At 44.6% G+C, this 22853-nt stretch overlaps 1 protein-coding gene across 1 annotated transcript in view; it reads left to right on the top strand.

The window, feature by feature from the left end:
- LOC143803753 (cytochrome P450 2G1-like) overlaps positions 1 to 22853 on the top strand; it is a 353179-nt gene that overhangs the window by 59249 nt on the left and 271077 nt on the right. Inside the window, exons 3-4 of the mRNA XM_077281525.1 lie at positions 15516 to 15665; positions 19329 to 19489. Coding sequence (XP_077137640.1) covers positions 15516 to 15665; positions 19329 to 19489 — 311 coding nt within the window. The remainder of the gene's footprint in view (positions 1 to 15515; positions 15666 to 19328; positions 19490 to 22853) is intronic.

Genomic DNA, 22853 nt, shown 5'->3' with positions numbered 1-22853 from the left:
CTGGGTTTTCTCCTGTTTTGTTGTCCCGACCTTCAATGTTCAGGCTTTCGGCTTACATTTTAAATAATTAAACTACAGTTGGCCTACTACTTTGGTTGGGCCTAGTAAAGGTGTGTGCCGCACCTTGGGGTTGTCCTGTGTTATTTTCCTGACCTTTAATCTTCAGGCTTTCGGCCTTCATTTGTAATATTAAACTGCATAGGGCCTACTAGTGTGGTTCGGCCCTACTAATGGTGTCTGTCTGCCGCTCATGGGTTTTCTTGCAAAGTTGAAATACTTACCTCTCACTGCTCCACCGCTGTGACGTAGTCCACGTTTCCTGGGCCCACTAAAACCTTGAACCAGCCCAACCCCCCACAACTTTTGCCAAATGACCCCCAATTTCCAATGCCCAACTATTATTATAAAGTTAATTAAGATTGACAAGCTTCAGAAACAAGAATGGATGTTTTTGGCATTAAAATGGGCACTGTAGGTGTTTTCCTGGCCTCCACTCACTGCCGACTATGCTTCCCCATTGATTTGCATTGGGTTTCATGTTTCGGTCGATCCCCGACTTTTCGCGATAATCGGCCGACTTCACTCGACTCGACTTTGGACAAAGTCGGGTTTCGCGAAACCCGACTCGATCTTAAAAAAATGAAAGTCGCTCAACCCTAGTAGCCACCATGTCAATGAGGACTTTACATGCAGTGGTATTCGGATCTTGTTGTCTTTAGATTCTGGGGTCCATCCCAGTTTGCCAAGACATGAGTCTGAATTGTCCTGGTGTGGGCTTGTGCCCATGCTACCATCTGGACGCAGAATGTCATGGATCCGAGAACCGACATAGTTCATCATAATGATACTATTTATTTTTCCCACGACATCTTTATCTTTGCTGTTAGCAATATTTTTTTTTTCTGGGCAAGAAAGATGTTTGGCTGTGTGAGTCTAGTATGACTTCTAAAAATGTTTTTGTTGTTGATGGAACCATATCCGATTTTTTGTGATTCACTATCCAGCCTAGGGATGATAAGATCTGGACTGTCGTCTGAAGATGTTCTTGTAGCATGGGTACTGAGGGAGCCACTACCAAGAGGTTGTCGAGGTATGGGATTATGCAAATACAATATGTTGACCTCTGATGTAAGCCATAACCTCGGCCATGATCTTTGTGAAGATCCTTAGGGCTGAGGATAGTCCAAAAGGGAGGACGCTGAACTGGAAATGGTCTATGTCTTTTCCCCTGGCGACTGCAAATCTTAGGAATTTTTGATAAGTTGGATGGATTGGGACGTGATAATATGCGTTCTGTAGATGTATAGTCACCATGACAAAATTTTGTCCTTTCAGAGGTACTGTTAACCTGACAGATTCCATCTTGAATCTTCTGTATGCTACATATCGATTTAGGTGCTTCAGGTTGATTATGATCAGAAGAGACCCGCTTGCTTTTTTTTTATCAGGAATAGGTTTGAATAATGTCCCCTGTTCCTTTCGTTCTTCGGGACTATGGAGTTTACATTGGCGATTAATAGGTCTTCTACTCCTAATCAGGGTGGATTGTAGTCTTGGCATGGATACACATGTTGTTTTTAATGTTCTTTGAGGATATGAGACAAACTCTATCTTTATCCCCTCTCTGACTGATCTTAGGGTCCATTGATCATAGCAGATTTTTTGCCAGTATGGGAGGAAGTTTGAGATAGGACCCCCCACTGTGATGGCCTCATTGTTTTCTTTGTTTTTGGGGGTGGGGAAGAAAAAGATTCCTGTCTTTTCCCCCTTTTGGATAGCTCTAATGCAACTGACTTGCCCTTCCACCTGTACTGAGGAGCATGCTCTTGTTAAGAGCGGAAGGGTCTTTTCCTAGGGTTTCTAGGCTCTGGTAATGTTTTCTTTTTGTCTGAGGCCTTTTCTAATATTTCATATGAGGCCCAACCAAACATATATTTCCCCTTGAAAGGAACAGAGCACAAAGTCATATCCCCAGACCAAGATCTTAGCCAAAGTGCTCGCCTCACTGAGTTTGATAACCCTGATGATCTCGCTGCCACTCTCACTGACTCTGCAGAGGCATCTGCTAGAAAGCCTGTCACATTCTGGAAGAGAGGTAGGGAAGCTAGAATATCTTCTCTGGGAGTACCTGAGGACAGGTGCTCCTCCAGTTGTCCCAGCCAGCGGTACATTTATCTAGTCACACAGGTAGATACTGCATTGGTATACCAACAACAGAAACGTTGATCTCTGTGTTGAAAATATTTTACTGTATTATAAACCCATGTTTAAATCAGCATATAATTCAGAGATCTCAATAAAAGAGTAAGGGGATTTTTTAGTGAAAAAATATACAATTTGTATTATACATATTTAAAATAATAAACAGACAAAATTACCAATGGCATTCATGTGAGAAGCAGCTAAAACTCACTTGCACTGTAAAAGTTTAAAAATATAGTGCCAGGCCATAGAGAAACAATGGTGTCTCAGTGGGCACTATTATGCACTATTGTATCGGGTGGTGAACAAAAAGGCACTATATTTTTTACTAAAAAAAAAAGAGGCTCCTGCGTGTGTCACGGACACTGTAGCACAGGGTGATCATCATGTCTCAAGGTAAATTCATATATACTTAAACTTTGGGTTATCTCCTAGACATCGTGAATGAATCGGCTTACTAATGACAACTGCTCTATTGGGTCATGACGGGGAGCAACTGGAAGCCATATAAGGCAGACCTAGGCTATACTATACTATATAGAGCTTCTGATTGCTTTAGTGTTATAGCGTGTGACTATTTTTCACACAGCTAGTACACTAACCCCTGAATCTGACCTACTAATCAGTGTCATATGATATAAATGATACATCATATTCATGCCTTTTTGTTCACCACCCGATACAATAGTGCATAATAGTGCCCACTGTGACACCATTGTTTCTCTATGTCCTGGCAATATATTTTTCAACTTTTACGGTGCCAGTGAGTTTTAGCTGCTGCTCACATGAATACCATTGGTAATTTTGACGCATCAAAAAAAAGGGGGAAAACTGCCTAGATCAATGGCAAAGCTTCAACAATAATATTAACATCAAAAAACGGACATAGAAGCAACTAGCCATGAAATTACAAATCTTTATTTAGAACATATATAAAAACAATTTTTATTAAATATGCAAAAAACTGGGTCTTATGTGTTGCTTTGCATTGTCTCACTTGCTTCATACAAAGTGTCATATTCCCTTATTATATCTGATTCCCTGAATAGCCCGTTTTTTTAGGGTACTTTCACACTAGTGTTTTTTTCCTCCGTTGCAATGCGTCGTTTTGGAGAAAAAACGCATCCTGCAAAAGTGCTTGCAGGATGCGTTTTTTCGCCATAGACTTACATTAGCGACGCAGTGCGACGCATTGCCACACGTCGCAACCGTCGTGCGACGGTTGCGTCGTGTCACGTCGGTCCGTCGTCAGCAAAAAAACGTTGCTTGTAACGTTTTTTGCAGCGTCGAGACCGTCTTTTCCGACCGCGCCTCACAATGGGGCAGCGGATGCGTTGTAATAATGCATCCGCTGCCCCCGTTGTGCAAAATAATCACACTGTCCGTCGGCACGTCGGGCCGACGCATGGCGACGGCCCCGTGCCTACGCCAGTGTGAAAGTAGCCTTACATCTATCCCTTTGCGTTTATTGTGAACTATTTATCCTGGGATACGCATTGTTAAGAAATATACTTGGATCCATTAGCATGTGCATGTTGCCTTTGTTACATGATTTACATAATAGGTAGGCTTTTTTTGGGCTCCCTCAAATGCACTGTCATAATACCATAAGGCTTTGTGCTTGGCATATACTTACCTTTTGTACCCAATTATGAACTGTTCGGATATTTAATGATACTATAACTTATTACCTCTTCTGGTGGTTTCTTTTGCATATTTCTATCCCCACTTTTTTGCATATTTGATAAAAATTGTTTTTATGTATGTTCTAAATAAAGATTTGTAATTTTATGGCTAGTTGCTTCTATGTCCGTTTTTTTATGTCAACATTGGTAATTTTGTCTGTTTATTATGTTAAATGTGTATAATAAAAGTTGTATATTTTTTCACTAAAAATCCCCTTACTCTTTATTGAAATCTCTGAATTATATGCTGATTTAAACATGGGTTTATAATACAGTAAAATATTTTCACCACAGAGATCAAACTTTCTGTTGTTGGTATAGTATATTGGGCCTAAAGTGGTAGAATTCCGTCTTGGCCACGGTAATCGTGTTGTAGGTTATATATAGATACTGCATTGTTGTTTAATAAAGATGCCGACATTTCCCATGACTTTCTCAGTAGTCCATTAGTCTTACATTCCAGAGGGTCCTTCAACTGGGAGGCATCCTCAAATGGCAGTGCGGTCTTTTTGGCTACCCTAGCAATCTGGACGTCCACTCTTGGAATTTCCAATCAGCATGAAGCTGTCTCATCATCTACCGGGAATCTGTACTTCATCTCTGCTGGAGTGGTCAGCCTCTTCTCTGGGGATTCCCACTCTTCTAGGACCAGGTCCCGGATATTCTTATGAATGGGAAACACATACTTTTTCTTAGAAGGGAGACTCCCCGAACATCTCTTCCTGTACTGACTGGACAGTCCTCTCTTCCTCAATTTCCATAGTCTTGCTTACTGCTATGAGGAGTTGCTCTATATCACTTGATGAGAAGTAATATCTCTCTTGCTGGGAAGCCTCTGGGTCTAGAGATATTTCACCCTCTTCTGGAGGCTCGTCTGATGTTTCCTCCAGAGAGTCCTAATATCATTCTTCCTCTGGATTAAGCTTCCTCCTCTTAGCTTCAGGAGGGGCACTAGGAGAGGGTGTGGGCTGGGAAAGGGCCAGGGAGATTTTATTCTTGTGCTGGATTAAGCCCTTAATCTTTTCCATCAAGGATGGTTGCTCTTCCCTGATGACTTTTCTGTGCACTCTTTGCATAATGTTTTCTTATACGAAGAGGACAATCTTTTCGTACAGACTGCGCATTTGCGTGAAGTCTTAGGTTTGCTTCCTGATGCATGTTCTTTGTCCCCCTGCAATAAAGGGGAGAAGGAATTATAAGATTGCAACCTGCATCAGGAAGTGGACTATTTACTGGGGTCGGGATGGTGCTGGGATCTGCAGATGCAGTGCGAGGTAGCTGACACAGTGGTCCTACCTGAGATGTCTTCCTGTCCGGGGCTCTTATATAGGTGACCGGACTGCAGCACCTGTCTTCTTGATCTTCTTGATCAGAGGACCTCCTCCCTCTGATGTCCAGGTGTGCGGCGGGGAGCCCGCCGACACCATCCGCGCTGTATTCATTATGCGTTCCAGTATGGAACACAAAAGGACATTTCTTGTATGCCAAAGCCGGCTGGCGTCTGACGTCACATCATGCTGCCAGCTTCAGATCGGAAGTCTCCGAGCACCGCGCGACATGCTGTCCACAACGCCGAAGGAGGAGAGGGACTGGAGACCTTTGAGGCCCTCCAGCCGAAGAATGCCCGGCTTATGAGTTTTTCTTCCCCTCGGTGATCGTTACCGGCACAGTACACCTGGGATTACCTCTTCATCCCTAGTAAGGACAGGAAAGAACACTGAGGGAAAGATGAGGGAGGGGTTATTTAACATCTTTGTCATTTTCTGTCCCTATTAGGAAAGGGGTAACATCCTCCAGGAGTGCTGTCGTGTGGGGTTGCTAGAGAAAATGCTGACAGGCTGACTCTTACAAAAATAAACAAGCGCTGGATTGGGCCAGACTTCTCTACACCACCGAATAATAACAGCGAAATATAACCTCCAATACAGTGTATTTTTTGGGGAGGTGTATTCCAATGCACCTCTTTACACCCACACATGCGTATATGATTCCTGATTTTGCCGATTTCGTGTTATCTTCCTCCTTCTCCTCATCCTCATCATCCATCACCACTAGAATACCATGGTGAATGTATTACGTGATGCTACAGCCACTCTATTTTTTGGCAAGAGTGGTTATTAGTGTTGAGCGATAACTTCCGATATTCAAAAGTATCGGTATCGGATTGGATCGGCCGATATCCAAAAAATATTGGTTATCGCAGATACTGATACCCGATACCAATGCAAGTCAATGGGACACAAATATCGGAATGTAAATAAGCCCTTTCTGTCCTTCTACATCCTCTTCCGGAGGGGGGAAGAGTGTGGGCAATGCGTGGGCGGTGCGTGGGCGGACATTGTGAGTGTCTGTGTGTGAGGGCGGGGTCTGTGCGGGCCTGCCAGGGATGTGTACCTGCCTACTGGGGCTCTCTGGGGTCTGTGCAGCGTGCTGGGGCTCTGTGCGGCGTGCGGGTGTCTTTGCGGCATGCGGGGTGTCTCTGTGCTGCGTGCGGGGTCTCTGTGTGGTGTGCGGGGTCTCTGTGCAGCGTGCGGGGTGTCTCTGCGGTGTGCGGGGTGTCTCTGCGGCATGCGGGGTGTCTCTGCGGCATGCGGGGTGTCTGTGCGGCGTGCGGGATGTCTCTGCGGTGTGCGGGGTGTCTCTGCGGCGTGCGGGGTCTCTGTGTGGCGTGCAGGGTGTCTCTGTGCGGCGTGTGGGGGTCTCAGTGCAGGTATCGTCCGATGGGACTACAAGTTCCATCGGACGATGCCTGCTACACTGACAGTGATTGACACATTAGCCAATGATGGGACAGTAGTAGTCCCATCATCCGGCTAATGTATTGAATGAAAAAAAAAAAAATACTCCATACATACATACACTATGTTCCAAATTATTATGCAAATTACATTTTTATCAGATTTTCCTAAATGGTCAGTGCAAATGACAGTCAGTCTCATAAAAGTCATCACCCGTTAGATTATACATCGAATTTTATTGAAAAAACCTCCCAATGATAACAGTATAATCTCCAAAATGAATAAAAACTCAAAATGCACTGTTCCAAATTATTATGCACAGTAGAATTTCTAAACATTTGATATGTTTTAAAGAACTGAAAATGCTCATTTGTGGAATTTGTAGCATTAGGAGGTCACATCCACTGAACAAAAAAGCTATTTAAGGCCAAAACATCCCAACAGGCCAAGTTACATGCTAACATAGGACCCTTCTTTGATGTCACCTTCACAATTCTTGCATCCATTGAACTTGTGAGTTTTTGGAGAGTTTCTGCTTGTATTTCTTTGCATGAAGTTGGAATAGCTTCCCAGAGCTGCTGTTTGGATGTGAACTGCCTCCCACCCTCATAGATCTTTTGCTTGATGATCCTCTAAAGGTTCTCTATAGGGTTGAGGTCAGGGGAAGATGGTGGCCACACAATGAGTTTCTCCTTTTATGCCCATAGCAGCCAATGACTCAGAGGTATTCTTTGCAGCATGAGATGGGGCATTGTCAGCATGAAGATGATTTTGCTCCTGAAGGCACGTTTCTGCTTTTTAGACCATAGAAGAAAGTTGTCAGTCAGAAACTTTATATACTTTGCAGAGGTCATTTTCACACCTTCAGGAACGTTAAAGGGCCTTACCAGCTGTTTCCCATGATTCTGGCCCAAAACATGACTCCTCCACCTCCTCGCTGATGTTGCAGCCTTGTTGGGACATGGTGGCCACCCACCAACCATCCACTACTCTATCCATCTGGACCATCCAGGGTTGCTCGACACTCATCAGTAAACAAGACTGTTTGGAAATTAGTCTTCATGTATGTCTGGGCCCACTGCAACCATTTCTGCTTGTGAAAACTGTTTAGGGGTGGCCGAATAGTAGGTTTATGCACCACAGCAAGCCTTTGAAGGAGCCTACACCTTGAGCTTCAAATATCTGTTTGCTGCTTTGTAATGGCTTTTTAGCAGCTGCTCTCTTTATCCGATGAACTTGCCTGGCAGAAATCTTCCTCATTATGCCTTTATCAGCACAAACACATTTGTGCTCAGATACAGCCACAAATCTCTTAACAGTACGATGATCATGCTTATGTTTTTGGAAAATTTCTAATGTTTTCATCTCTTCACCAAGGCATTGCACTATTTGATGCTTTTCAGCAGCAGAGAGATCCTTTTTCTTTCCCATGTTACTTGAAAACTGTGACCTGCTTAATAATGTGGAACATCATTTTTAAGTAGTTTTCCTTTAATTAGAATCACCTGGAAAACCAATTATCACATGTGTTTAAGATTGATTTCAGTGTTCCATTGAGCCCTGAGACACAATACCATCCACAAGTTTATTTGAAAAACAAAACAATTAAATCTTTATGACACTTAAATCCAATTTGCATAATAATTTGGAACACAGTGTACATACATACTACATACATACATACTACATACACACTACATACAGTACATTCATACATTACATACATGACATACATATAGACATACAGTACATTAAACATAGATTACATACTCACCATTACTTGTCATTTTGATCCCCGAAGCCAGTGTCATCTGTAAAAAAGATGAAAAAAACAAACAACCAATATACTCCCTGTCCACAGAAATCTACGAGTGTCCGACGACGATCTCCCGTGGAGAACGGCAGCAACAGCTGTTGCAACCGCTCTCCAGGGGCCCCAGAAACACAATGACAGGAGGAAAGTATTCCTCTGCCGCTGTAAAAAAAAGTCCCTAGTCTCACTTTATGGAATTGCTGGCTGAGAAATTTTCCCAGGCAGCAATTGCCATAAAGTGAGACTTTGAACTTTAGTAACCTCAGTGATACACTGCAGGAGCCATTGTCTCCTGTCAGTGTGTCACTGAAGGTCCTATTGAGCAGTGACATCACCCGATGTCACTGTTCTATAGGGGAGATCATCGTGGGACTCTCGTTATTAATTGGACTACGGCGGACAGGTAGTATGCTGTTTATTATTTTACGTTTTTTGCAGGCACTGAAGTATGGTAAGTATGGTGAAATGAAGAATAATAAAATACTTTTTCCTAATGTGTGCATGTTTTATTAACCATTTACTACTATTGGATTAATAATGGATCGGTGTCTTATTGACGCCTCTCCGTTATTAACCCTGCTTAATGTCACCTTACAATAGCAAGGTGACATTAACCCCTTATTACACCATATCCCACCGCTACACGGGAGTGGGAAGAGAGGGGCTAAGTGCCCCTTACAGATGCGCCATTTCTGGGGTAGCTGCGGACTGGTATTTGTAGCCTGGGGGGGCAATATCCATGGCCCCTCTCTAGGCTATGAATATCAGCCCGCAGCTGCCTGCATAGCCTTTCTGGCTATAACATATAGACAGCTGCGGGCTGATATTCATAGCAGGCTACAAATATTGGCCCCCGGCCGTCGGCTTTCCCCCTCTGGCGCAGAAAGTTGCGCGGGAGCCCACGCCGTTTTTTTCCGTTTTTTTTTTCTTAATTCTACGCTCATAAAGGCCTGTTTCACACTTGCGTCGGTACGGGTCTGTCGCTATGCGTCGGGCCGATGTACCGAAGCACGTTGTGAAATTTGTGTACGACATGGGCAGCGGATGCAGTGTATTAAACGCATCCGCTGCCCCTTCTGAAGTGCGGGGAGGAGGGGGCGGAGTTTCGGCCACGCATGCGCGGTAGAAAATGGCAGATGGGATGGACAAAAAAAGTTCACTTGAAACGTTTTTCCGTGCCGACGGTCCACCAAAACACGACGGATCCGTTGCACAACGGACGCGACGTGTGGCCATCCATCGCTAATACAAGTCTATGGGAAAAAACGCATCCTGCGATCACATTTGCAGGATCTGTTTTTTTTCCGCCAGATCTGTTTTTTTCCGCCAGATCCGTTTTTTCCACCGGATCCGTTTTTTCCACCAGATCCGTTTTTTCCGCCGGATCCATTTTTTCCGCCGGATGTGTTTTTTCCACCGGATTCGGTTTTTCCGCCAGATCCATTTTTTTCCGCCGGATCCGTTTTTTCCGCCGGATCCGTTTTTTCCGCCAGATCCGTTTTTTCCACCGGATCCGTTTTTTACGCCAGATCCGGGTTTTTTACGCGAAATCCTTTTTTTTCTGCCAGATCCTTTTTTTTTCTCATAGAGTTGTATTAGCACCGGATTGGGCCTGATGGCCACACGTTTCATCCGTTTTTTGCAGGATCCGTCAAAAAAGCTGTTTCCGCTGGACGGAAAACACATACAAAGAAACGATTTTTCTGTCCGGCGAAAAAACGCACAGCGACGGATCCAGCAAAAAGCAGATGAAACAGATGTGAAATGATGAATCCGGCCTCCGAATCCATTTTTTCATGCATGTTTCCATTCAAATCATGAACATTTTCCATTTATTTATTTCCAAAAAATGCATCAAAACCGGTAAAAAAACGGAACGAAAACTGCATCAAAAACAGCATCAAAAACCGCATCAAGCATCAAAAACAGCATCTAAAACCGCATCAAAAACGGCACCAAAACCTGCACCAAAAACTGCACTAAAAACTGCATAAAAAACTGCACCAAAAACTGAACCAAGAACCAGCATCAAAACCTGCACCAAAAACTACATGTCGTGTTTTGGCGGACCGTTGGCACGAAAACAACGTTCAAGTGAACTTTTTTGTCCATTGCGTCCGCCATTTTCTACCGCGCATGCGTGGCAGAAACTCCGCCCCCTCCTCCCAGGACTTCAGAATGGGCAGCGGATGCGTTGAAAAACTGCATCCGCTGCCCATGTTGGGCACAAATTTCACAACGTGCGTCGGTACGTCGGCCCGACGCATAGCGACGGACACGTACCAAGTGCAAGAGGCCTTTATGAGCGTTGAATTAAAAAAAATGGAAAAAAACGGCGTGGGCTCCCGTGCAATTTTCTGCGCCAGAGAGGGAAAGCCGACGGCCGGGGGCCAATATTTGTAGCCTGCTATGAATATCAGCCCGCAGCTGTCTGCGTAGCCTTTACTGGCTATTAAAATAGGGGGACCCCCAAAAAAATGACGTGGGGTCCCCTATATTTTATAGCCAGAAAGGCTATGCAGACAGCTGCGGGCTGATATTCATAGCCTAGAGAGGGGTCATGGATATTGCCCCCCCGGCTACAAATACCAGTCTGCAGCTGCCCCGGAAATGGCGCATCTGTAAGATGCGGCAATTCCGGCACTTAGCCCCTCTCTTCCCACTCCCGTGTAGCGGTGGGATATGGGGTAATAAGGAATTAATGTCACCTTGCTATTGTAAGGTGACATTAAGCCGGGTTAATAACGGAGAGGCGTCAATAAGGCGCCTATCCGTTATTAATCCAATAGTAAGAAAGGGTTAAAAAAACACGCACACATTAGGAAAAGGTATTTTCATATTCTTCATTTCACCATACTTACCATAATTCAGCGCCTGCAAAAAACTTAAAATAATAAACCGCATACTACCTGTCCGCCGTAGTCCAATTAATAACGAGTGTCCCACGACGATCTCCCCTATAGAGCAGTGACATCGGGTGATGTCACTGCTCTATAGGACCCTCAGTGACACACTGACAGGAGACAATGGCTCCTGTAGTGCATCACTGAGGTTACTATAGTTCAAAGTCTCACTTTATGGCAATTGCTGCCTGGGAACATTTCTCAGCCAGCAATGCCATAAAGTGAGACTAGGGACTTTTTTTTTACAGCGGCGGAGGAATACCTTCTTTCCGTCATTGTGTTTCTGGGGCCCCTGGAGAGCGGTTGCAACAGCTGTTGCTGCCGTTCTCCTTGGGAGATCGTCATGAGACACTCGTGGATTTCTGCTGACAGGGAGTATATTGTTTGTTTGTTTTTTCATATTTTTTACAGATGACACTGGCTTCGAGGAACAAAATGACAAGTAATGGTGAGTATGTAATCTATGTTTAATGTACTGTATGTCTATATGTATGTCGAGTATGCAATGTATGAATGTACTGTATGTAGTACGTATGTAGTATGTATGTATGCAGTATGTATGTAGTATGTATGTAGTATGTATGCATGTAGTATGTATGTATGTAGTATGTATGCAGTTATGTAGTATGTATGCAGTATGTATGTATATAGTATGTATGTAGCATGTATGTATGGATGTATGCAGTATGTAGTATGTATGTATGTAGCATGTATGTAGCATGTATGTAGCATGTATGCAGGATGTATGTAGCAAGTATGTAGCATGTTTGTAGCATGTATGCAGCATCTATGCAGCATGTATGTAGCATGTATGCAGTATGTATGTAGCATGCATGCAGCATGTATGTAGCATGTATGCAGCATGTATGTAGTATGTATGTAGCATGTATGCATTATGTATGTATGTAGTATGTATGTATGTAGTATGTATGTTTGTAGTTTGTATGTATGTATGTAGTATGTATGTAGTATGTATGTATGTATGTAGTATGTATGGAGTATGTATGGATTATGTATGGAGTATTTTTTTTTTCATCACTCAACACATTAGCCGGATGATGGGACTACTACTGTCCCATCATTGGCTAATGTGTCAATCACTGTCAGTGTAGCAGGCATCGTCCGATGGGACTTGTAGTCCCATCGGACAATGCCCACACTGAGACCCCTCACGCCACACAAAGACCCCTCATGCCGCACAGAGACCCCGCACAGAGACACCCCGCATGTCGCAGAGACACCCGCATGCCGCACAGAGACCCCGCACGCTGCACAGAGACACCATGCACACCGCAGAGACACCCCGCACACCGCACAGAGACCCCACACACCACACAGACACCCTGCATGCCGCAAAGACACCCTGCATGCTGCAGAGACAACGCACACCGCACAGAGACCCCGCACGCCACACAGAGACCCCACACGCCGCAGAGACACCCCGAATGCCGCACAGAGACCCCGCATGCCACACAGAGACACCCCGCACGCCGCACAGAGACACCCGCATGCTGCACAGAGACACCGCACGCCGCACAGACACCCTGCACAGAAACACGCCACACAGAGACAACCCGCATGCCACATAGAGCCCCGGCACACACGCAGAGAGCCCCACGGTCCCGCAGAGACACCGCCCGCAACGCACACATGCAGTCTCCGCCCACGCACCGCCCACACTTCATTATACTGCATAATTTCACTATAGGAACTTCCGATTCCGATTTCCGATATCGCAAAAATATCGGAATTAGGAATCGGAATTCCGATACAGCAAATATCGGCCGATACCCGATATTTGCAGTATCGGAATGCTCAACACTAGTGGTTATGATGCCCGTAAATAATTAAAAAAAATGTGTACCCCCCATGGGGAATTGTTTGTCAGCCCATACACTTAGTGTATAGGCATTCAAAATATAGGAGACCCGCTCCTTTAAATTGGCAATCGATTCTTAGGAGGACATCCTCCACTTGTCTTCAGACACAACCAGTAGAACACGAGGCTGAACATATTCGGTGATGCTGCAGCCACTCTATTTTTTGGCAAGGGTGTTTATGATGCCCATAACTAATTTTAAAAAAATAAAACATTGGACACCCCATGGGGAAATGTTTGCCAGCCCATACACTTAGTGTATAGACATTCAAAATATAGGAGACCCGCTCCTTTAACTTGGCAATAGATTGTTAGGAGGACATCCTCCACATGTCTTCAGACACCACCATTGGAACACAAGGGTGAATGTATTCTGTGATGCTGCAGCCACTCTATTTTTTGGCAGGGGTGTTTATGATGCCCGTAGCTGATTTTTTTTTTTTTTTTAATTGGACACCCCTTTGGGAAATGTTTGTCAGCCCATACTCTTAGTGCATGAGCATTCAAAATATAGGAGACCCGCTCCTTTAAATTGGGAATGGATTCTTATGAGGACATCCTCCACGTGTCTTCAGACACCACCATTGGAACACGAGGGTGAACGTATTACGTGATGCTGCAGCCACTCTATTTTTTGGCAAGGGTGTTTATGATGCCCATAACTGATTTAAAAAGAAAAATTGGACACCCCTTTGGGAAATGTTTGCCAGCCCATACAATTAGTGCATGGGCATTCAAAATATAGGAGACCCGCTCCTTTAAATTGGGAATAGATTCTTAGGAGGACATCCTCCACGTGTCTTCAGATACCGCCACTAGAACACGAGGGTGAACGTATTCCGTGATGCTGCAGCCACTCTATTTTTTGGCAAGGGTGTTTATGATGCCCGTTAATACTTTATATAAAAAATTAAAATGTGTACCCCCGAGGGAAAAGTTTGTCAGTCCACACACTTAGTGTATGGGCAATACAACTATAGTAGACCTGCTCCTTTATAATAGGAAAAAAAATTATTAGGCCCTCCTCCACATCTCTTTCAAGGGGCATTAGAGTTCCTCCAAATTTTTGGCAGACCTTGCATTCAATGCATAGGACAACAATATGGGAGGCCACTTTCTTAGAATGGGAAAATATTTTCAGGAGGCCCACTTCTACATCTCTTCCAAGGCTTATTGGAGTGTTTGTAACTTTGGGGCAGGTAAGGCCTTGCATTCAATGCATAAGCAAACTGTATGGAAGTACCAAATGAATAATGTGAACTTGGTTTTCTTGTGGCCATGCAGTATGTGGGCTCCAAAGGCTTATTGGGATGTGTGTAACTTTGGGGCAGGGCAGGCCTTGCATTCAATGCATAGGTAAACACTATGGAAGACCAACTTTCTTATAATGGGAACATTTTTTCAGGAGGCCCTCCTGTACATCTCGTGAAATAGATATTGGGGTGTGTCTTAATTTTTGGCAGCCCAGCCACTCACTGCATAGGCAATAACAGTATAGGAGACCCACTGTATAATAATGGCCATTTAAGAATATTAATGCTGCCTGATTCCCCAATAAAAATAGGCTTTGTGACTTTAAGAGTCCCTCTTTCATAAATGAAGCAAGACGTGTCTCCTGTGTCAAACACCACATGGTCAGCTAAGGTTGTTAAATGAAACAATTACATTTCCCAGTGAATGCCTTTGTCTTGGTTGAAAGCAATGCTAAAGTTGAAAAACGTATTAAAAACGCTAAAGCCCAAGTGGTGAAGGAACATTTTTGTTTTGGGTTAATTATTTTGCCTTATGTAAAATTCATTACCCTGGAAAGGATGTTCCTTAACATATTTCACAGGAAAATCTGTTTTGCTTTAGTTTTTGTATGTTTTTGGGTGCGCCTATAAAAATGGTGTAAGACTCTGACCACATTGCTCAAACCTGTGATCTGGGTGTTAGAAATGCTTCCAGGGGCATTTCCCATGATATTCCCATGTCATTTGAGTATTGTTTCCATCCTTGTCAGATGTTTTTATACCTTAAAAGAACCCCCGGGGGAATCACAGTAAAAATGCTCGGATTGTCCATAGACTTCCATTGGGCTCTTTGTTCTGGCCGAGTACCAGAGTATTACAAATTGCTTGACCCGAGCAACGAGCACCCGAGTATTTTAGTGCTCGCTCATCACTAGTGGTTATATCATACGAGTTTCTTAGTAGATTTATACCTTATACCTATAACTAAGGAATATCAAATGAACTTTTCATTGGCAAATTGAGCCATATTATGTACATTTCATATTTGTCCTTTTCTTTTAAGGATTGACGCTCGCCAATGATGAAACCTGGAGTCAACTGAGACTTTTTTCTCTCACAACCCTCAAAGATTTTGGAATGGGTAAAAAGAGTTTAGAAGAACCTCTACAAGAAGAGGCAAAGCACCTTGTGGATCATTTCACAAGATTGAATGGTAGGTTTGTCAAATGTAGTGTCACCGGGCAGTAATGGGAAAGCAGAAGATGAGGAATCTGGGTCCCTGAGCTGCTCCTCAGGCTAGGGGGAGCCCTGTCTTTCATTAACTTGGGGGTACCCTTGAAGGTAGGGAGGCACAAGTCACCGACGTGTCTCTATCTCCTTTTAAACCCTGAGCTAAACCCCCACCCCAGGAGGAGAACAATGTAAACAGCACTACAAAACAAATAAGCAGGATAACACAATATGAGAGTGAGGGGAACACAATACCAAAAGGGGAATGCGCAAATAACAAAGGGACAAGGTAACTCAGCACTTAGCTTGTGCACACTGCAGCTAAACTCCACACCACAGATAGCACAGCAACAAGACTCCAAACACCAGACTTGGCTAACACCAGGGAGCTGCTCCTGCTAGGTTGGTCTCCAGAAAAGACCTGTATAACCAACAGTCAGCTGATGCATCAGGTGAACTTTTGAAGGAAAGTGGGGGTGGTCACCAACTGCATCAGCAAAATCAGCAGCAATGTAATTACACCAGCGGCCACCGGGGGGGGACTGAGATCAACCCCCGATAGCCTGAAAGGAAAAATGTTTTAATCTGAGAGGCCAGATCTGCCACAGATCCAAACATGGATTGTGACAGTACCCTCCTTTTAATGAGGGACCTCTGAACCCTCAACACCGGACCTCACCAGACAACAACCTATGGTGAGGATGCCTCGATCCACCAGAGTTCACCTCAGTGGTCACCTGATCCTCGGGTTTATGGCAAATGTGGCCTGATGGAAATGCCAACAACGTAGGCTCTGGAGGCACCTCAAATCTCCGGAGCGCCGACCTGGGGAATAAGTTGTGTACATGCATAACTGGGGGTAAGTCCAACTGAAAAATCCCCAGACTGAGAATGGCTGACACCCGATATGGCACAATCACCCTGGAACTCTAGGTCCCAGTTACCCACTTCCATCTGAAGTTTTTGGTGGACACCCATATGTACTCATTTACACACAGGTCCGGACCTGAACGTTTATTGCCATGCATACATTTGCCACAAGACGGTAAATTCTTTGAGGAATTGACAAAAGAAGTGTCCCCCTGTGTCACCACACTCACACCCCACAATGCTCAGAGGGAACCACCACCCTCCCCTGACCCCTCCTCCTAAGGGGACTCTGACACTCAGGGTAAGCATGTGGTGAGTGTTAAGTAAAAATGGAGGAAATATACACTCACTGGTCGCCTCCCTCCACACAACCAGGGGGACGCGGCTTCTTAGGTGGTACAGGTATTTTGGCGTGAGCTGGGCAGACACGATGAAATGACCAGTCTGCCCACAGTGAAAACATGCCCCCACACCATGGCAAACCACAGGCAACCCTGGGGCACATTTGGTGTATGTCTCTCCCTCAAGTGTCTATCTACCCAGATAGCAAGAAACATGGCAGCTTCCAGCGACCAGGGGGAGGCGTACTGCACAAGAGTATCAAGCAACCTTGGAGACAGACCCTGCCTAAAATGGCTCCTAAAAGCAGGGTCATTCCACTGCGTGTCGGTGGCCCACCTCCTGAACTCCGAGCAGTACTCCTCAGCCGGCCAACCCCCTTGCTTGATTTTACGCAGTCTGGATTCCCCATCGGGATCCCCATACACAAGCGCCAAAGCTGCAAAAAACTCGTCCACCGACCGTAATGATGGAGAACCGGCCAGCAGGGAGAAAGCCCAGGATTGGGTATCACCCTTAAGAAAGGAAGATTATAATCCCCACACACTGTTCCTCACTCCCTGATGAACAAGGGCAGAGCCTGAAGTACAATTTACGGGCTTCCTGAAAAAACAAAAATTTATCTCTACTTCCAGAGAACCTGACAGGAAGAGATATCTTGGGTTCTTGTTGAACATGCACCTGGGCCGAAGCCTAAAAACCCACCAACTGCTGCAGCTGCTGCACCACCTCACAAAGGACCCCCTAAACTCCTTGGTGAGGGTCTGAAGCAGTTGAGCAAAGGCCTGCATTTGAGCCATGGCTCACCAGAAAAAATGGGATGGTTGGTTATAATGTCACAAAAGTGACTGACCAGGTATGAAACAACCCAACCATAGGTCGGTCACCAACAGCCTAACAAACAAGGGAACACCGGGGACACAGTAACAATGGTAGGCCCTGACAATAGGGAATGGGGAAATGGACACCTCCTGCACTCACCTGAGGTTGTTCCCTAATCTCCCTAAGCATCCCTATATGGGTTCTTTCACCCCGTCACCGAGCAGAATACCTAATCCCTCACTTGCCCCTGCTCCTATCCCCGAGTAGGGAATTAGCAAGTGAAGACACTGGTCCCACTGCTGCACTAAGACAACACAAGGTAAGGTAAGATAAACACCACGGGGAAAAAGAAACACAAAACAACACTTAGCTTTTCTCTGCTGAATTGCACCGCACAGCAGAGTAAGGCACCAAATTACAGCATTCAGCTGAAGCACCACTGAATCAGCAACCTACAGACTTCAGCATTGCTGGTATCCAAAAGGACCTGTATTACCAACAGTCAGCTGATGCATCAGGTGACCTTTTGAAGAAAGGTGGGAGTGGTCACCATCTGCATCAGCAAACTCAGCAGCAATGTATTTACACCAGCGGCCACCAGGCAGAACTGACATTAACCCCCAATAGCCTGAAAGAAAAAAATCTTTAATCTGAGAGGCCAGATATGCCATAGATCCAAACATTGATCGTGACATGTAGTTAAGACCATAGCTATGCGTAGGAGGTTAAACTATTAAAGACATAGAAACATTGGAATCAAGAATAGATTTCTTAATTTTAGAGAAGGGTTGCATGGAGACAATATGGGCAACTGAAGTTCCTACAGCTTCATAGTATCTTAAAAAAACAAATTATTCCATAGCCAAGAAGTATTGAATAAGTGTCAGAGACAATCCCAAATAATCAAATTAAACCAAAACAGTAAGAGGTGCAAAGAATTTCTCACTAAGAAAAAATACTTTAATAATATAAAGAAAATATATAATGCCATTTAATGTTTCATTTAAAATGACAGAGTAACTCTGTGGAGGGCTACAGACACAAGCTCAGTTTGCACTGTACGACTGTTATACCTTACACATGCCTAAATTCTGTGTTCCTGTGGAAAATAAAAGGCCAAACATAAGTGTTGAAAAGACTTACAAAGTGCTAGTGTAGCGGAGCTTGGCTGTGGTGATGCCCTAATATCCCAAAGCGCGTTTTACCCAGCTTTGTCAGGTGGCATGTTTTAAAGGAACAGAAAGGTAAGTATATAGGTGGACTCAATTGACCAGCAACCTAGTGCATAATAAAACAATTAGTGCACTGAATGTCATAGATATCACAGGTGCAGGATGGAGCATATGTTGAGATGACATGGGCAACACATACGTTGTCCAAACCATCACTATAGTAAGAAGCCTTTGCCCACCGGGACTTTGGTTTCATTACCATGGGAAATGTGTCCCTGGAAACATGGACAACGCCATGATGATAGTATGGACATTTTTCTACCAAAAACATTTGTTTTTAGTAAATGATCAATCTGCTTTCTGCTGTATTGTTGTTATTCACATGCAAAATTACTGCGTAATTAAAACATTCCATTCAAGGCTAACATTATTTCTTCCTTTAGAGCAGCCTGTTGACCCCAGCAACACTCTGATGTTTGCATCTTCTAATGTCATTGCAAACCTAGTATTTGGATCACGCAAATGCTATGATGACAAAAGGTGGAAGAAAATTCTACAGAATATTCGTGATTCTTTTCAACTCATCTCATCCATTTGGGGACAGGTGGGAATTTAATTTTGCAACTATAAATGCACTAAGAAGAGGCTGTCATTAAGGAGGACCTGACATGTCCATGGATTATGTGGATGTTCCAATGATTTCTGTAAAAACTGTGTTATGCTTTAGTACCATCTTTTGATCTTATTTTTATATATTCTTGTTCAAAAATATTCCTCTACTGTTCTTGTCACCTCTGCCAGAGGAAGTCACTCTGTCCCTCTTTGCAGAGTTGAGGTATTGACAGTACTTGATGATGACACAGATATCCCTCCCCCGCTGTTACCACATTGTCACAAGCCTGAACTCTACAGTCTCCAATTGTCAGAACAATTTTTGCAATTGACTGACAGTTGATGGATGAGTACACAATTGCTTTCTCTACTAGGTCGGATATTGGGGATATATGAGAATAAATGTATAGATTAATACATATCCAATTTAAATCCAAGGAATATATATAATCCTTTACAGTCACTGCCAAGCTCCATAATAACTCAAGAAAACTAGTTGCCACCACCAATTGATTATATAGGCTTTTTCGACTCCCCATTTTACATAGTAACATAGTTAGCAAGGCCAAAAAAAGACATTTGTCCATCCAGTTAAGCCTATATTCCATCAGAATAAATCCCCAGATCTACGTAATTCTAAATAACCTACCGTATATACTCGAGTATAAGCCGAGATTTTCAGCCCAAATTTTTGGGCTGAAAGTGCCCCTCTCGGCTTATACTCGAGTCATGATCGGTGGTGGGGTCGGCAGGTGAGGACTGTCATATACTCACCTAGTTCCGGCGTTCCTGTCGCTCCCCCTGCCCGTCCCACGGTCTCCGGGTCCCGCAGCTCTTCCCCTGAGCAGTCACGTGGGACCGCTCATTAGAGAAATGAATAGGCTGCTCCACCTCCCATAGGGGCGGAGCCGCCTATTCATTTCTCTAATGAAGCGGTGCCGGTGACCGCTGATAGAGGAAGAGGCTGCGGCACCGAAGACCAGCTGTCCGGGGGAAGGAGCGGGTCGCCGGGAGCAGGTAAGTATCGCATATTTACCTTCCCTCGTTCCACACGCCGGGCGCCGCGCCATCTTCCCGGCGTCTCTCTCTCCGCACTGACTGTGCAGGTCAGAGGGTGCGATGACGCATATAGTGTGCGCGGCGCCCTCTGCCTGATCAGTCAGTGCAGAGAGACTCCGGGACGGGACGCTGAGGAGCTGCAAGCAAGAGAGGTGAGTATGTGTTTTTTTTTTTTTTTATTGCAGCAGCAGCAATGGCACAGGTTTATGTGGAGTATCTATGGGGCAACGGTGCAGAGCACTATATGGCACAGCTATGGGGCAACGGTGCAGAGCACTATATGGCACAGCTATGGGGCAACAGTGCAGAGCATTATATATATGGCACAGCTATGGGGCAACGGTGCAGAGCACTATATGGCACAGCTATGGGGCAACGGTGCAGAGCATTATATATATGCCACAGCTATGGGGCAACGGTGCAGAGCACTATATGGCACAGCTATGGGGCAACGGTGCAGAGCATTATATATATGGCACAGCTATGGGGCAACGGTGCAGAGCATTATATGGCACAGCTATGGGGCAATGGTGCAGAGCATTATATATATGGCATAGCTATGGGGCAACGGTGCAGAGCACTATATGGCACAGCTATGGGGCAATGGTGCAGAGCACTATATATATGGCACAGCTATGGGGCAACGGTGCAGAGCACTATATGGCACAGCTATGGGGCAATGGTGCAGAGCATTATATATATGGCACAGCTATGGGGCAACGGTGCAGAGCACTATATGGCACAGCTATGGGGCAATGGTGCAGAGCATTATATATATGGCACAGCTATGGGGCAACGGTGCAGAGCATTATATATATGGCACAGCTATGGGGCAATGGTGCAGAGCATTATATATATGGCACAGCTATCTATGGGGCAACGGTGCAGAGCATTGTATATATGGCACAGCTATGGGGCAACGGTGCAGAGCATTATATATATGGCACAGCTATGGGGCAATGGTGCAGAGCATTATATATATGGCACAGCTATCTATGGGGCAACGGTGCAGAGCATTGTATATATGGCACAGCTTTATGTGGAGCATCTATGGGGCCATAATGAACGGTGCAGAGCATTATATGTGGCACAGCTGTTGTGAAATTGGATTTTGGGCTCCCCCGGTGGCCACTGGTGGAATTGAACTTGTGTGCATCATCCCCTCTGTTCACCTGTTCCCATCAGGATGTGGGAGTCGCTATTTAACCTTGCTCCTCTGTCACTTCCATGCCGGTCAACATTGTAATCAGAAGCCTTTCTGTGCATGTTCCTGCTACCAGACAACTTCCAGCTAAGTCGGACTTTTGTCCTTGTTTGTTTTTTGCATTTTGTTCCAGTTCACAGCTGCAGTTTCGTTTCTGTGTCTGGAAAGCTCTTGTGATCTGAAATTGCCACTCTGATGTTATGAGTTAATACTAGAGTCTTAAAGTAATTTCAGGATGGTGTATTGATAGGGTTTTCAGCTGACCATGAAAGTACCCTTTCTGTCTTCCTGCTATCTAGTAAGCGGACCTCGATTTTGCTAAACCTATTTTCATACTACGTTTGTCATTTTCATCTTAAATCACCGCCAATATATGTGGGGGCCTCTGTCTGCCTTTCGGGGAAATTTCTCTAGAGGTGAGCCAGGACTATATTTTCCTCTGCCAGGATTAGTTAGTCCTCCGGCCGGCGCTGGGCGTCTAGGGATAAAACGCAGGCTACGCTACCCGGCTACTGTTAGTTGTGCGGCAGGTTTAGTTCATGGTCAGTTTAAGTTTCCATCCTTCCAAGAGCTAGTTCCTATGTATGCTGGGCTATGTTCTCTTGCCATTGAGAACCATAACAGTTTGACCGGCCCACAAAGGGTTAAATTAATTGGCAGAGAAAGGAGAGAAAAAAAAGAAGTCTGCTGAAAAATTTTTTTTTTTTTTTTTCCTTCAGTTCTGAGTGTGCTTTCAATTGTATCACTTGCAAGTCTGCCTATATTGCAGCCTTCCTCTCTCTCTCTCCTTCTAATCCTGGAATGGCTCTGTGTTCACCTGTTTAAAATGGATATTCAGAGTTTAGCTGCAGGTTTGAATAATCTCACCACGAAAGTTCAAAATTTACAAGATTTTGTTGTTCATGTTCCTATATCTGAACCTAGAATTCCTTTGCCTGAATTTTTCTCGGGGAATAGATCTTGCTTTCAAAATTTCAAAAATAATTGCAAGTTGTTTTTGTCCCTGAAATCTCGCTCTGCTGGAGATCCTGCTCAGCAGGTCAGGATTGTGATTTCCTTGCTCCGGGGCGACCCTCAAGATTGGGCTTTTGCA

The sequence above is a fragment of the Ranitomeya variabilis genome, chromosome 2, assembly GCF_051348905.1.
Source record: "Ranitomeya variabilis isolate aRanVar5 chromosome 2, aRanVar5.hap1, whole genome shotgun sequence".
NCBI lineage: Eukaryota > Metazoa > Chordata > Amphibia > Anura > Dendrobatidae > Ranitomeya > Ranitomeya variabilis.
The sequence above is the reverse complement of the archived record's forward strand: the minus strand, read 5'-3'. Positions and strand labels throughout refer to the sequence as shown.